The 15,767-nt window shown below is 48.3% G+C and overlaps 1 protein-coding gene across 2 annotated transcripts; it reads left to right on the forward strand.

Moving 5' to 3' along the window:
* The first annotated feature begins 839 nt into the window (after nt 1-839).
* Nucleotides 840-12,258, forward strand: LOC111143518 (aldo-keto reductase family 1 member A1). 2 transcript variants are annotated; one of them, XM_022497331.1, is made up of 9 exons: nt 840-1,026; nt 6,399-6,488; nt 8,464-8,583; nt 8,744-8,895; nt 9,523-9,718; nt 10,725-10,924; nt 11,168-11,240; nt 11,381-11,467; nt 12,100-12,258. In XM_022497331.1, the coding sequence occupies exons 2-9, from the start codon at nt 6,405-6,407 to the stop codon at nt 12,163-12,165; spliced, it is 978 nt and encodes a 325-aa protein (XP_022353039.1). In that variant the 5' UTR covers nt 840-1,026; nt 6,399-6,404; the 3' UTR covers nt 12,166-12,258. The 2 variants fall into 2 exon arrangements, 1 of the variants encoding a protein (XP_022353039.1); XR_002640333.1 differs by having other exon boundaries at nt 843-1,026; nt 11,168-11,250.
* Nucleotides 12,259-15,767: the final 3,509 nt, after the last annotated feature.

A 15,767-nucleotide genomic window follows, 5' to 3' on the forward strand; every position in this document is an offset into this window, starting at 1 on the left:
AAACATGTTTATAGGGACGCCTGGGTGGCTCAGTTGGTTAAGCGGCTGCCTTCGCCTGAGGTCATGATCCCAGCGTCCTGGGATCGAGTCCCGCATGGGGCTCCTTGCTCAGCGGGGAGCCTGCTTGTCTCTCTGCCTCTGCCTGCCACTCTGTCTGCCTGTGCTCTCTCTCCCTCTCTCTCTCTAATAAATAAATAAAAAAAAAACCTTTAAAAAAAAAAACAAAAAAACATGTTTATAAAGTCTAGCACAGTACTGACACAATAATGCGCGGACACGGTCCACAGTCCAGATACAGGGACCACGAACTTCCTGCCTCTTGGAGCCCTGGGGCCCGAGGTCTTCCTTGGTACAACTTTTACGCTGCGGCTACTCTCCCAGCCTGCTTGCTTGACTGAATAACGGGGCTAGTTTAGGTATACGGGGGAAACCCGGCCAACCCGACTCTATGGGAGAGGCGAGCAAGCTGGTTCGGCGAATCCGAAAACAGAGGAGACACCAGTTGCACCTGAAAGGTGTCACCCCAGAATATCCCCAGCCGCGGGCGGAATGAGCCCCAGCAGCCTAGAGCGACGTTGCCGCAGCGCGCAGTGCACTGTGGGCCAGCAGAGGTACGGCCTCCCCAGCCGCTGAAGCTTCCCACGTGGCCGGCGGCTGACGCTTCACCCGGCGCCCAGTCCTCCAAACCTGCGCAGTGAAGTGTGTCTAAACAGCCAATCCGATCACTAGCAGCGGGAGGAGGAGATGGTGCAGGCTCGCCGCTCTGGCTTCCGCCCTCCCGCTCTCCACGGGGGGCAGGGGTGGGGTCCACCGCTGCGCGTGATGCTGAAAGCCCGGCCCTCTCCCCTCCACCGGGTGAAGCTTCCTCTCCACCGCCAGGCTCAAGCTAGGTCCCTGCCTTCACCATTAGGCCAACTTTCCTTGCGGCCCACCGGTTCCAGAAGCTGAGACCTCTTGGATCGTTGGCAGGCCGCAGAACGAAGCAGAGATCACATTTTCTTGTTCAAGCTCTGTGCTCCGGCCGAGGTGAGTTTCTCCTGCTGCAGCCCCCAACTCCTCTTCCCCGCCCCGGAATAGACCAGAGAGCGGGGTCTCTGGAGGAAGTCTGACTCGGTTTCGGATTTGAACTCTGTGTGATCTTGGAAAATTCCTCAGTTTCTCTGGACCTCAGTTTTCAGACCGATGAAGTGAGTTTCTACGTCGGAACTGTAGTGAAGATTAAGTAAAATAAAGTTTTTAAAGTGCTCAGTAAGTTTTAGTTGGCCTCTTCTTTTTGTTTGCTTACCACCATCATTTTTGCAGGAACTCTGGCCTTTCCTGTGGGATTGCAGAAATACTTCTGGAAATGGCCGAAGTGGGTAGACTTAGCTTACTTAGGCACCTGCCTTGGGTTTGGGGAAGTTAGGGCATGTTTTTCTGTTGCCTCAGACCTCTTACAGGGAGACCGGATGGACTCTGAACTGTCATCAGATGGGAGTTACTATTAACTAACTCTTCCCTTCAGCATACCTATATTCAGGCTGCAAGACCTCCTAAAAGAGTCTCGATGGTTCTGATCAAGCCTGTTACCTTCCCCAAGATCTCGGTTTTCTTATTTGTACAGGAGCAATCCCAGTATCATTCTGTATGAAGCAACTGGTTTTTGTTTTGTTTTTTTCTGATAATGGTAAGTGCTTTGATATTTTCTAGAGATGATTCTTTCTAGGTTACCCAAGAAGGAAAGAAAGAAGGTGATGAAGGCAGGACTTCTTCAAATGTACCCCCCACCTAAGCTGTCACGCTCTCTCGGCTTTGCCATTGTGTGTGTGTTTAGTGTGTTTGTGTGTGTGGGTGTGCTCACGTGTGAGTTTCTGTGTGTATCTATGGGGCAGGCACTCCAGGAGTGAGGGGCTCAAAAAGATGATATGCTCTGACCTGAAGGAGTACCCTGGTTTGTGAGGGAAAGCAGTATAAACCAACAATGGCAGCTATGCGCACAGCTATGGGTGCATGGGAGCAGCAAGTGCCAGCTGAAGGGTGAGCTGCCCCTAGCCAGGCCAGGCTGGGACTTTGGGAAGCAAAGTGCGCCGGGACTGAAGTAAGTGGTGGCTGGTTCTGCAAAGTCTGAAATCTGGAGTTTACGATGAAGAGGTGGAAAAATGAGGAAGGTGGGAGCCAGGTTAAGAAAGGTATTACTAAGGAATGTAGACTTTATCCTGAAGGTTGGCAAGGAGTGTTGGAAGAGTTTGAGCCTCGGTGTCACATGGTCAGTTAGTGAATGGACTGTGGGGAGAGTGGCCACACTGGAAGCAGAGAAATGGGTGGTTCAGAGCAGTAGTGGTCAGTGGAGGTTGATATGGATGGGCTGGAGAAAGACTTAAGAAATAGGTATTTTAAAATTCTTTTCACATACATCAAGAAGTACATGAAGTGTTCCAGAAGTCTTAAGTTTGGCATTACAGTCCAGAGCAGACTATACCTTTATAAAAAAATATTTACCAATATTAACAGGATTTTTAACCCAGCCAAATAGACCAAATCTTGGCCACAGTTACATATTTAAAGTGGTTTTCCATGCTAGCTTCTTAGGAGTACAGATAAGGATATATTATCTTACCCATCACCTGTCAAAACCATAATCTGATAGATAATACCATTATCTATTTGGCAGAAATGCCACATGAACTGAAAAACATTATTTAGATGGCTTTTCAAGACCCCACAGATTATACTATGAACATGTTTGCTTTAACAAGTTGTTATACAGGGCCTTGAGTCCCTGGTAAGAGAGTATACAGAAGAGCATGGGTCAGGCACTGTGCAAAGTGCTTTAGATACAGCATCTCTTTAAAATGAGGGAGGGGTGCTGATTCAAACCTTGGTGTGTGCAACCCCAGGCCTTGAACTGTTCCTTTGTGCTTCGCTGCTGGATTTGACAAGTAGAGTTTTGGACATGCTGAGTCTTACATCCCTATAGGACATACTGGTGGAGATTTCCAGAGGGAGTTGAATATCCAGAACTGGGGTGGGCAGAATCAGTGCTTAATGTGGTAACTGAAGACATGAGCTTAACTAGGGAGTGGGAAGAGGACTGGGGACGGAACTCTGAGGGACACTGACATGTATGGGAAGTAGAAGAAAGGCCCATGCAGCCAGAGAACACTCATGTAAACACTGCTTCCTCTTTTTCCTGTGTTTTGGAGTTCTTGCATCCAGGCAGGAGCTATAGAGCCCTCCTCTGAGAAGGGAAGATAACCCCAGAGAGAAGGAACGTAGGTGTAGGTGATGACTTGGGAATAATAAAACCTGAGTCCCCCTTTTTTTTTTAATTTTTAATTTTTTTCAAGATTTTATTTATTTGACAGATCACAATTAGGCAGAGAGGCAGGCAGAGAGAGGGCGGGGGAGCAGGCTCCCTGCTGAGCAGAGAGCCCAATGCGGGGCTCCATCCCAGGACCCCGAGATCATGACCTGAGCCAAAGGCAGAGGCTTAACCCACTGAGCCACCCAGCGCCCCCCCCCGCTTTTTTAAAGAATATGGAGCTTGAACTTGGAACCCCAAGATCAAGAATTGCATGCTCTACCGAGTGAGCCAGCTAGGTGCCCCTAAAACCTGAGTCCTTATACCCTCCCCTCCCCACACACAGCCAGGTTTTCTCGTTCATGGGTAAAATCTCTCCCAAGTTAACATGAGGGTTTCTGAGTGCTGCCAGAGGCCAAGCCAGGCAGTTCCTTACAACTTCAGAGCCTGTTAAGGCAGGAGAGGGCTGGAATGCCAATGTGTGAGGCAGAAGATGAGGAAGTCAAGAGCTGGCAGACTCTGACTTCTGTCTCAGAGAAAAACATTTGCTCTCTCCTGCGGCCCCTCCGTTCTCTCCTTTGGAGCTCTTGTTCTTTGAAGCTCTTCGTTAGGTGTTCCTTCTATGAGCCCTGCTCCCCCATGCCTCAGCCGTTTGGGTTTTTCGTTTCACCATCAAAAGAAGGGAAGAAGCAAGCATCAGGTTTCTTCTTTTTTGCCTCAGACCAGGCTTTTGTTCAAGCTTTCAGCCTTAAGTCCATGTGTAATTTCAGAGTTCTCCAATGTGTGCTGGGAAATCTGGGAGAGGCCGACAGGTCCCCTGTTGGGGAACAAGCCCAGGAAACCAGCCACAGACCCTGGTGGCAGCTGGCAGGCCAGTTCCTCCTGTGAAGTCCAGACATGCTTGCCTGATCCCTTGCGAAGTTTGTGTCCCCGGGAAGTTTGGTAACAGCATTGCCTTCTAGTGATCTGTGGTTTGCTACTCAGACTGAACATTTTTGGTTTTGTTCTAGCAGAAAAAGGCGGTCTCCATAACCAGGTTATGCTAGGCTATGAAATTCTTCCAGAGTCGGAAGTATTAGGAATGACAATTTTGATATGTCAGCTATACTTACAACTTATCTTATTTCCTGCTCTACCATAATATTTTCAGGACTTGGAAACAAAGGTTATATTTATTAAGTTATTGCTGGCAATGAAATCAATCCCAAGGGAGTGATATTTCTAGTACTGATGAGATCAAGGGAAAAGGTTATTTCTCTCTTACTGGCTCTTAGGGCGAGCATTCTTTCTCTTTTCTCTTTTGCTTGGATAATTCCTGTTCATCAAGACTTGACTTGGGGGTGCCTGGGTGGCTCAGTGGGTTAAAGCCTCTGCCTTCGGCTCAGGTCATGATCTCAGGGTCCTGGGATCGAGGCCCGCATCGGGCTCTCTTCTCAGTGGGGGGCCTGCTTCACCCTCTCTCTCTCTCTGCCTACTTGTGATTTCTGTCTGTCAAATAAATAAATAAGTCTTTAATTAAAAAAAAAAAAAGACTTGGGCACCTTGCTGGCTTAGTTGGTAGAGCATGCAACTTTTTTTGGGGGGAGCAGGTGTGAGAGGGGGAGAGAGAGAAAATTTTTTCCTTTCTTTTTTTTTTTTTAGATTGGGGGTTTGGGGCAGAGGGAGAGAGAATCTTAAGTCCCCACACCCAGTGCAGAGCCGAATCTCACAACCCTGAGATCATGACCTGAGCTGAAATCAAGAGTTGGATGCTTAACTGACAGCCATCCAGGCATCCTGAGTGTGAAACTTGATTGCGGGGTTGTGAGTTTGAGCCCCACATTGGGTATAGAGATTACTTAAAAATAAAACCTTAAAAAAAAAAAAAAGGCTCAGATAGTATCTCCAGGAAGCCATTCTTGCAGGGTTGCTCTTTTCTTGTAGCCTTTGTACAGATTTTGGTCCTGTCTTAACATATTGTGCTGATACCGACTGTCCTCATCACACCAGCCCGTAAACTTCAAAATGGCAGGGACTCTATTTGAATATGTGTGTCTCTTAGGCCTAGCATAAGGCCCGGAACATTTGGAACATTCGTCACATTCGTCATTTGCTGACTGAATGAGTATTCTTGGGCCATTTGGAGACTTCTGATTTTCAGAGCTCTCCAAAGAGGGTTGCTCCAGTCATCCACCTGTTTTGTTCAGTTGGAAATTTTCTTGTGTTTGTAACTTACTGCTTTCTGCTGTGTCTAATTCCCCTTCCTGGAAAGCCTTCTCCCCTTGACTCTTGGGAAAGCCCAACTTACTCTTAAAAGCCAATGTCAATATTTCCTGGTCCTTGCCCTAACAGAAGTCATTTGCTTTTCTGTAGCATGCTGTGATATGTGCTGTGAGGCACAGGACATAAATATTATGACTGTGTTGACCTGCCCTTTTCTTGCCTTTATCCATTGGTTCCTTCTTGGATCCTTCACTCTGCCACTTCTCAGCTATTGATTTGGGGGCAAATAACTTCATCTTTCTCTCTCTCTCTCTCTCTTTCTTTTAATTTAACTTCACCTCTCTTGAGTTTTTTGTTTTGTTTGTTTATCATCTAAAAAATGGTCTGCTTACTGTTAAAGAGCCCACTCAGGCCTAGCTGCATGGCAATCAGACCTCTCTGTCAGGGACTAGGAGCATCTGTAGTTTCTGATAGCCTCCTGGGACTGTTCATTTCATCCTCGGATAAGGGACCTGTCCTGAATCCAGTCTGTCACCTGGTCTCACTCAGACTCATAATGGCTTTAGCCAGTCTTGCCCCGGCCTGAGACGTTACATAGTCAAGGCTGGGTACTTCAGGGAGTCACTCACCTTGGTCTCTTGGTATCGGAAGTCTTTAACACAGGCCTTTAGCCTGGCAGAAGGAAGGGCACCCAGGCCGGTGGTCCGGTTAATGTTTGTCCAGGAGTTCCTGGCCTTAGTTGGTTCGGGCTACCCTGTCTTAGCTGTCCTCTGCTCACAGGCACGTGTGTACAACTGTGTTGTTTGTTCTGTCACCTCTTGCTCCCTTTACCACCCATGTTTTATAGGAGTCTTGACCAGTGAGGATCAAGCAGCAACACTGACCCCACTCCATTCTCTTCCCATCTGTGTTTCAGGGGGCAATGGCGACTTCGTGTGTCCTCCTGCATACTGGGCAGAAGATGCCCCTGATTGGGCTGGGCACCTGGAAGAGCGATCCTGGCCAGGTGAGAGATGGAGGAAGGAGAGGAGGGCTTCTTATACCTCTGCTAGGGAAAAGGCAGAATTTGGGAGAGGGTCCCTGAATTTTCTATAGCTGCCCCATTGCTATACTCCATTTCATATAGTATCAGATAAGCCTGCAGGGCAGTGGGAAGAGACAAGGGAAGAAGAGACCAGCAGTGAGCCCTTGGCTTCCTGAGGTGATTCAGAGGAAGGGCTGAGGGGCCCAGAAGGGCCAAGGGAATAGGGAGGAACCCTTTCCCTAATTGGATCTGCACTGAGTGCTGTGGCAGACATGGGACCTCCCTGTGCCTGGCCCTGTGCTGCCCCCTAATACGGCACTTAACACTCTGTGCTGTGATCCTTCTCCCTCTCTCACACGGGGCTCCTAAAGGGCCGGGCTACTCCCCAGTGCTCAGTCCAAAGGTAGGCACATGGCAGGTGTCGGGGTTTGAAGAATAGCTATGTCAGCTGCTCAGACCAAGGGTTAGCAAACTTTTTCTTAAAGAACCAGATGCTTAATAATTTAGATTTTGCTGGACAGGTGGCAAAATGGGAGCGATTAGGGGCGCCTGGGTGGCTCAGTGGGTTAAAGCCTCTGCCTTCAGCTCAGGTCATGATCCCAGGGTCCTGGAAGCGAGCCCCATGTCGGGCTTTCTGCTCTGTGGGGGGCCTGCTTCCTCCTCTCTGCCTGCCTCTCTGCCTGCTTGTGATCTCTGACTGTCAAATAAATTAATTAAAAAAAAATGGGAGCGATTATGTATTTATGTAACCATTTAAAGTTGTAAAAATCATTCGTAGGTGGAAAAAAAAAAGGGCAGCTGCTAGCTGAAATTTAATAAACCCTGATACAGACTCTTCCAGCTTAGGGAGTGTGGGAATAGAGACCTGCTTTCCTAGGGTTGTCATAACTAGAGATGCAGCTCCCTCCTGGGGTAGGGCATCTTCCCAGGGCTGCTTCCTTGTTCTTTGGAAATTTGAGTCAGAGTTTAGAGAAGTTTAGGGATTAAGTTTGAGAGGGAGTCTGGCAGGGAGAATATAACCTCTTCTCTCTGGGATTCAGGCTGGTATTTGTGGTGTGCTCTGCCTCTTTTCCCTTTGCTTTCCTTCCTCCTGCAGCCTAGAACCCTGGAGCCAGGGTCTTTATGCCCTAGGCAGGCACTGACATGGCCCAGGGCAAGTCCAGGAGCTAGGAAAGGACAGAGGGTGGCGATCAGAACTGGGCAGCCAAGCTGGGGGGGCGGGGTATGGGATAAGGGGAGTACATGAGGGGATGAAGGGAGAGCTGAGGAGAGTACATCTGGATAGTAAGAGCTGTACCTAGATGGGGATCATAAATGGCAAGGCCGTGGCACCCTTGGTTCTGCTTCTGATGCCAGGTTTCTAGTCTGTTTTCTAGCAGATTGACTGACCTGTCCTCCGACTTCTGTCTGCTTTCTTTTCTCCTGACAGAGGGCTCTGGGCCTAGCTTCCATCTCACTTTTCTGCCTTCCTTAAAATTTTCCCTCTCTCAGAGCTCTTCTGCTTCACTGAACTCCCAGAGCTCAGTTGGTCTACAGGGCTCCATAAGGGTCTCTCCGTGTGTCCTTAGCCTACAAATTATTTACCTATGTATCATGTTTCTCTAACCAGCTCCTCAGGTCTAGAGAACCAGTCTCTATGACTTATACTTCTGTTTCCTGTCAATGTATCCGTCCATCTTCTGAGCATCTAATTGGGAATACAATGTTAATTTTTCCTGGGCTGCACTGAGATTGCTTGGGTAGGAGGAAATCTTGGGGGTTATTGGGTTGGCACAAAAGGTTTAGAGTCTCTGAAGAGGCTTCTGGTCCCCTAGACTAGAGCCATCTTTCATCTTCTTGCTCCTACTTTTTGATGACGGAAGTGGTATATTCCTGCCCCTCCCCCAGCAGTGTCCCTCAGGAGGGCAGTTTCTGGCCTAGGCCAACAGCTGAAATCTCTGCTTCTCTTATCTGGCAGGTGAAAGCAGCTGTTAAGTACGCCCTGAGTGTAGGCTACCGCCACATTGACTGTGCTGCTATCTACGGCAATGAGACCGAGATCGGGGAGGCCCTGAAGGAGAATGTGGGACCTGGCAAGGTGAGGATAGGGGCTACAGAGGGCTGGGGTGAGAAGGCTGGACGCCTGGCTGGAGAGATCTGGCAGCATCTTCCTTCTAAGTCCTCTCTCATAGAGGTGAGGGTGGGTGAGACTGGGTGCCCACAGCTCCTCTCACTGTGAGCCCTGCCCCATGGACCAGGCGGTGCCGAGAGAGGAGCTGTTTGTGACTTCTAAGCTGTGGAACACTAAACACCACCCTGAGGATGTGGAGCCTGCCCTCCGGAAGACGCTGGCTGACCTCCAGCTCGAGTATTTGGACCTGTACCTGATGCACTGGCCTTATGCATTTGAGTGAGCCTTGCCAGGGTCTTCATCCGGGCAGTCGGGTGTTGGGGGAGTCGTGTTAGTGACCTGTAAGGCACAGTAGCAGAGCAGGAGGGGATCATGCCTCAGCTCTCCACGGGAACCCAGCCTTCTGTGTTATTGTGTTGGGAGTTTAGCTACAGAAAAGGAGCGTAACCTCCCTCAGTGGGTATCTCAGGGGCATGTGAGTGGTCCCTGCTGCTCCCTTTGTTCATTCCAGAAACTGCTAGCTTCTGCTGAGCTAAGCCTGGGGTTGCAGTGGAGAATCAGCTCCAGCAGAGGCTGTGAAAACCTCACTGTCAGCTCTGTGCTGTCCTAGAAGACGGTTGCCAGAGCCTGCAAGGAGGAGGAGGAAGAAGAAATTCAGAAAGACTTCTCAGAGGAGAGAAGAGGAGATACAGTCTGGGTCTAGAAAAAAGAGGAGAGGGAATGGGCATTCTATAGAGAGTAAATGCCTGGGTCATGACTTGAAAGGACGAAAAACCACGCTTGTTTCTTATTCTTGGCGTTTGGCCCTTTCTGGGCTTAGTATGAGGACACAGAGTGACTGGATGGTCAGGTAAGGCAGAAGCCTTGCATTTGTGCCCACTTGTTGGGGGGCTGTCTTTCACCTAGGCGGGGAGACAACCCTTTCCCTAAGAATGCCGATGGGACTATCCGCTATGATTCTACCCACTACAAGGAGACCTGGAAGGCTCTGGAGGCACTGGTGGCTAAGGGGCTGGTACGGGCACTGGGCCTATCCAACTTCAGCAGTCGACAGATTGATGATGTGCTCAGTGTGGCCTCTGTGCGCCCGGCTGTCCTGCAGGTGAGCATAGCAGAGCAGATCTGTTGGTTTTGGGGGGGGGTGTAAACAAAAACATGAGTGAGCAGATGATGGGTCTCCTCATGGAGATGGCTAACAAGTTTTCAGAAGTGTTGCTGTAGAAATTCTCTACATAAAGTAGGGCATTGGGGCACCTGGGTGGCTCAGTCCATTAAGCGTCTGCCTTCAGCTCAGGTCATGATCCCAAAAGTCCTGGGATCAAGCCCTGCATCGGGTTCCTTTCGAGCAGGGAGTCTGCTTCTCTCTCTCTCAAATAAATAAATAAAATCTTGAAAAGGAAGGAAGGGAGGTAGGTAGATAAGTAGATAGATAGATAGATACTGAGTTAACTACACTGGAATTAGAAAAGGGCAAGGGGCGCCTGGGTGGCTCAGTCAGTTAAGCGGCTGCCTTTAGCTCAGGTCATGATCTCAGGGTCCTGGCATCAAGTCCTGCATTAGGCTCCTTGCTCAGCAGGGAGTCTGCTTCCACCTCTCCTTCTGCCTGCTGCTCTGCCTACTTGTGCTCTCTCTCTGTCTCTCTAATAAATAAAATCTTAAAGAAAAGGGGGGGTGCTAAGAAGTCTTTTTGATTCGGGGCGCCTGGGTGGCTCAGTGGGTAAAGCCTCTGCCTTCGGGTCAGGTCGTGATCTCAGGGTTCTGGGAGCGTGCTACTGGCCCCCCGCCTGCCTCTCTGCCTACTTGTGCTCTCTCTCTCTATCAAATAAATAAATTAAATAAAATCTTTCAAAAAAAAAGTCTTTTTGATTCAAGCACAATGGAAATAAATGTGAATAATATACATATAAAGGGTAAGGTTATGTCAGGGAGAACAAGGAGTATGTATTGGTTTATATCAAATACAAGAATATTAGAAAGCTGAATGGGAAAAGTGGGCCAAGCGAAAGTGGGGCAGTCAGCAGTGCAAGATGGGCAGAGATGGTGCACGACTGGGTGGGACCCTGCAAGCTGGGCGGGGCCAGCCTGTAGTGGATTTTTCCTTGTTTTAGGTGGAATGTCACCCGTACTTGGCTCAGAAGGAGCTGATTGCCCACTGCCAAGCACGCGGCCTGGAGGTGACTGCTTATAGCCCTCTGGGCTCCTCTGATCGAGCTTGGCGTGATCCTGATGAACCGGTCCTACTTGAGGAGCCAGTCGTCCTGGCCCTGGCTAAAAAGTATGGCCGGTCTCCAGCTCAGATCCTGCTCAGGTGCGGGCAGTGTTGGGGAAAGGAGGTGGGTGAGGGCCCCTGGGTTGGGAGGCCAGGGTTGAGGCCTTGTCCTGAATGAAGCTGCTAATCCTGCCATGTAATTGGGGGGAAGCTAACCTGAGGCATGTCCCCTATTCCCCTGCGGCTCAGGGACTCCAGGATTTTTGAGAAGGCTGCGTGGTGAGGAGACAGTGCTTGTGAGGACTGACTCCTCTTCCTCATGCGCTTCAATCCCCACCTTAGGTGGCAGGTGCAGCGGAAAGTGATCTGCATTCCCAAGAGCATCACCCCTTCACGTATCCTCCAGAACATTCAGGTACTTGGTGGTGAGTTTTGTCGTCTTTAACCCATGGTGCACAGTCTGGCTCTGATTCTGCCTGGCAAGAAGGCAGTGTTCTGGAATCTCAACTTCTGCATGCGAAACTGGCTTTTCTGACCCCCGCTTCCCATCCCCAGGTGTTTGACTTTACGTTTAGCCCAGAGGAGATGAAGCAGCTGGATGCCCTGAATAAAAATTGGCGATACATTGTGCCCATGCTTACAGTGAGTATATATCAGCTGCCAGAGTTAGGGAATGTAAGATTTGGGGAGGAATTCTGGCCCCAGTCTGGCCTCAACCTTGGTGGTCAGAGGAGAGGCGGGATGTTGTTGGTAGGATTGCTGTCCTGGACACAGTGGGCTCCTTTTTATTAAGCTTGGGGAAGTAGTATGGTTCGGGGTAAAGCATTATAGCCTGTGAGTCCCGATCCTGCCTCGATATCTTGTGACTTAGAACAAGTTATTTCACTTTTACAAGCCTCAGTTTTTTGTCTATAAAATGATCCCAGTTCCTGGCACCATAGCAAGTTCTCAGTAAATGGTATAAATGAGAGGAACCTAGAAGGCCTTCTTAACCTTGGTAGAGGGATTGAGGTTGGCTTGAAGCCTGTTACAGATAAGAAAATAAATATTCCTTATTTCAGCTGAGACCTTAAGCTCTTAGGCTCAGGGGCAGGTATATACGAGGCTGTGGTTTGCTGGAGTGCTGTCGACATTGGCATTCTCTGAGGCCCGGGTCCTGTACTACTATCTGGCATAGTGCTCTATACAGGTGGTGATCAGAAAGATTCAGGGAAAGATGCTGTGTCTTTGGAATGTGAGCTCCTACTAATAGAGCCACCTGTCTCTCTTTCCAGGTGGATGGGAAGAAGGTCCCGAGAGATGCAGGGCACCCTCTGTACCCCTTTAATGATCCGTACTGAGGACCCCCACTTCCTGGTTTCCTTCCAGCTCTCCAGCTACAAGGTCCTCCCACGTGCAGAAAGGAATTAATAAAGCTATTGGAGCATCCACACTACTTGCTTGTCTTACTTGTCTGGCCAGACCTGAGATGGAAATTATTTCCTTTAGGAATGCTGGACTGAGGGACACTGGATGCCACCTGCCCCAAGCCCAGACTTCTTTCCTTTTTTGTTTCTGGAGAAACGGATGTGTGGCTGAATGCCATTTCTAGTTTCTTGAATTAGGTACCTTGAGGGAGTAGCGCCTTCTGGTGGCAGCTCTCAGTGCTACGTGCTGTCCCAGGTGTCTCAGGGTGAGAGATCAAGGTAGTAACAGTCCTGTGGTTTCCTGGCATTTCTGTGGCTGGGTCTTCAGTTCCCACCCCACCTCACCTCCTTGTTCAGCGCCTACTTTTAGGACTAGGAAGAGCCAAAAGCCAAAACTTCTGAGCTATTCAGAAGTTCAGGAGTCCCAGGTTGCAAAATCAGGGAAGGTGGCTGTGGATAGAAGCTTTCTCTCAGACACTTAAGTCAGTGTGCGTAGGCTATCTGAAGGAGGTAGAGTGAGTCTGAAAACTTGTCACTCTGCACCTATCTTAAGGTCCTATCTTAGGTATTTTCTAGTCCCGCCAAAGGCCACTGAGGTTTTAGGAGGGTTTTTGAAAAATTCTTCTGAACCTAAGTCACACAAAACTAATTTTAGATTTCCAGTGGACCCATTGCTCTTCATTCAAGTATTTATTGGGTACTTACTTGTGGTTTAACACGATGCTGCACCCAGGAGACCAAGACACACAGGTCCCTGCAGTTTAACGGAGCAGACAGACTTTAATTGCATAATTCGTTTAATTACACTTGGAAGAAGTGCTATGAAAAGCTCAGAGTGAGGAGTGTACTGATTTAATCAGCTGAGATATGAAGGATGAATAGGGATTAATTAGTTAAAAGGTGAGTGGGAGTATGCAAATTGGATAGGTTATGGGGAAAGCCTTGAAACTGGAAGAAGGTGTTGGAAAAACCTAAAAAAATTCTCTGTGATAGAAACTGAAAGTGAGTGGGGGTAGAATGGCATGAAATAATGCTGAAATTAGGTAGGGCCTGGTGATGGAGAGAACAGGAAACAGTTAAGATTTTGCTTTTATTCTGAATATAGCAGGAAGTCAAGGAAGAGTTTGGAGCAAGACTAACTTGGTTTGATTAGTGTCTCAGCAACACAGCACTGGCGCTGTGGAGAGGATGGATCACGTGGATTAAAAAGTAGACAGAGAAAAAAAAAAAAGACGGAGGGGGTGCCTGCGTGGCTCAGTGGGTTAAGCCTCTGCCTTTGGCTCAGGTCATGAGCCCACATAGGGCTCTCTGCTCGGCAGGGAGCCTGCTTCCTCCTCTTTCTGCCTGCCTCTCTGCCTTCTTGTGATCTCTGTCTGTCAAATAAATAAATAAAATCTTAAAAAAAAAAAGTAGATGGAGGGACACATGCTGGAAGTTAGTCTTTTTCTCTGGTCCTTTCTATCTGGAACAACCCAACACTTAGCCCATTGTGTGGTTAACACCAATTACTTAAATGATGAGTTTAGCTGTCACTTTGTCTTTGACATCTTTCTTGACCTTGTGGCTTGCTATACAATTCCATAGTTTCTTGACATACTTGATCTAAGTTTCTACAGTTATGAGGTAGTTTAAATAGGTATTACTTTGCTAGGCCCGCTGTAACAGTACCACAGAATGGGTGACTTAAACAACAGAAACTTGTTTCTCACACTTACGGAAGCTACAAGTCTAAGGTCAAGGTATCAGCAGTGACTGCTTCCTTCTGAAGGTCATGAGGGAGGGATTTGTTCTAGGCCTTTCTCCTTGGCTTGTAGGTGGCTATCTTCTGTGCCTTTATATTCTCTTCTCTATGTATGTCCAAATTTCTTCTTCTTTTTTTTTGGGGGGGGGGCACTAGAAAAAATAACTTTACTATTCCTATTATAAAGGCTGGGTCCTTGTAGGATGAGGGAGGGAATTCTGTTGGGAGAAGAGGCCCCTACTTACTTGCTGGTGATGAGCATGTTCTATAGGACCGTGATGGCCAAGTCCCCATACAGGAACATCTTGGAGATGTAGCAGTCCTTGTTGACCAGCTTGGAATTTTTGCCCTTGCCACTTTTCGAGATCTCAGTCTCATTTCTTTCACATTCTGCAGCACCAGCTTACAGTATCGGTCTCCCAATAGCCACGTTCTAAGGTACTAGGAGTTAGGACTTAAGTATATAAATTTGGAGAGGACACAATTCAGCCCATATCAGGGAGCAGAAGGTATCATAACGTAAAATTATTCACTAATAAACTGCTTAAAAATTATTCTTTTTTTTTTTTTTAAGATTTTATTAATTCATTTGACAGATCATAAGTAGGCAGAGAGGCAGGCAGAGAGAGAGAGGGAAGCAGGCTCCCGAGCCCGACATGGGGCTCGATCCCAGGACTCTGAGATCAGGACCCGAGCCGAAGGCAGAGGCTTTAACCCACTGAGCCACCCAGGCGCCCCAAAAATTATTATTTTTTTTTTTTTTAAGATTTTGTTTATTTATTTGATGGACAGAGATCACAAGTAGGCAGAGAGGCAGGCAGAGAGAGAGGAGGAAGCAGGTTCCCTGCTGAGCAGAGATCCCGATGCGGGGCTCGATCCCAGGACCCTGAGACCATGACCTGAGCCGAAGGCAGAGGCTTAACCCACTGAGCCACCCAGGCGCCCCCCAAAAATTATTCTTGACACACATTTCACATGGCTTAACTTTAGCACTGCTCTGTTGACATCTTTGTCTAATCACTGGATAACACAGCACACATCCATGGCAAAGTGAAGTTGCAGGTCTTGTAGGGGATGTATTACTTGAAACTGATGTTGGGGAACTTCATACAACATAACTGAAGCCATTGAAAAATGAGATCTGCTCCCTGATATGAGGAAGTGGAGATGCAATGTGGGGGATTTGGCGGGTAGGAAAAGAATAAATGAAACAAGATGGGATCGAGAGGGAGACAAACCATAAGAGACTCTTAATCTCACAAAACAAACTGAGGGTTGCGGGCGGGGCGGGGGTGGGGGGGCGGGTAGGCGGGGTAGAGAGAGGGGGTGGGGTTATGGACGTTGGGGAGGGTATGTGCTATGGTGAGTGCTGTGAAGTGTGTAAACCTGGTGATTCACAGAACTGTACCCCTGGGGCTAATAATATATGTTAATTAAAAAAAGAAAAATGAGATCTGATAGTTAACCAAAAAAAAAAAAGATAAGGACACTAGCCTTCAAGAGGATGTTTGGAATATCAAAGTATTAAGGAAAGCTCTTCGGAAATCTGAATTCCTCAAGTATTTTTGCAAAAAGGATTCTTTTTTTTTTTTTAAAGATTTTATTTATTCACTTGACAGAGATCACAAGCAGGCAGAGAGGCAGGCAGAGAGAGAGAGAGGGCGAAGCAGGCTCCCCACTGAGCAGAGAGCCCGATGTGGGGCTCGATCCCAGGACCCTGGGATCATGACTCGAGCCGAAGGCAGAGGCTTTAACCCACTGAGCCACCCAGGCGCCCTGCAAAAAGGATTCTTCA

The sequence above is a fragment of the Enhydra lutris genome, unplaced genomic scaffold, assembly GCF_002288905.1.
Source record: "Enhydra lutris kenyoni isolate GAN:26980312 unplaced genomic scaffold, ASM228890v2 scaffoldscaffold9, whole genome shotgun sequence".
NCBI lineage: Eukaryota > Metazoa > Chordata > Mammalia > Carnivora > Mustelidae > Enhydra > Enhydra lutris.

Excerpts from the sequence above, each read along its gene's own strand:
- LOC111143518 (XM_022497331.1), top strand. The coding sequence starts at position 6,405 with ATGGCGACTTCGTGTGTCCTCCTGCATACTGGGCAGAAGATGCCCCTG. Across the intron at positions 8,896-9,522 it reads CACTGGCCTTATGCATTTGA|GCGGGGAGACAACCCTTTCC; the intron begins GTGAGCCTTGCC and ends TCTTTCACCTAG. Across the intron at positions 11,468-12,099 it reads ACATTGTGCCCATGCTTACA|GTGGATGGGAAGAAGGTCCC; the intron begins GTGAGTATATAT and ends CTCTCTTTCCAG.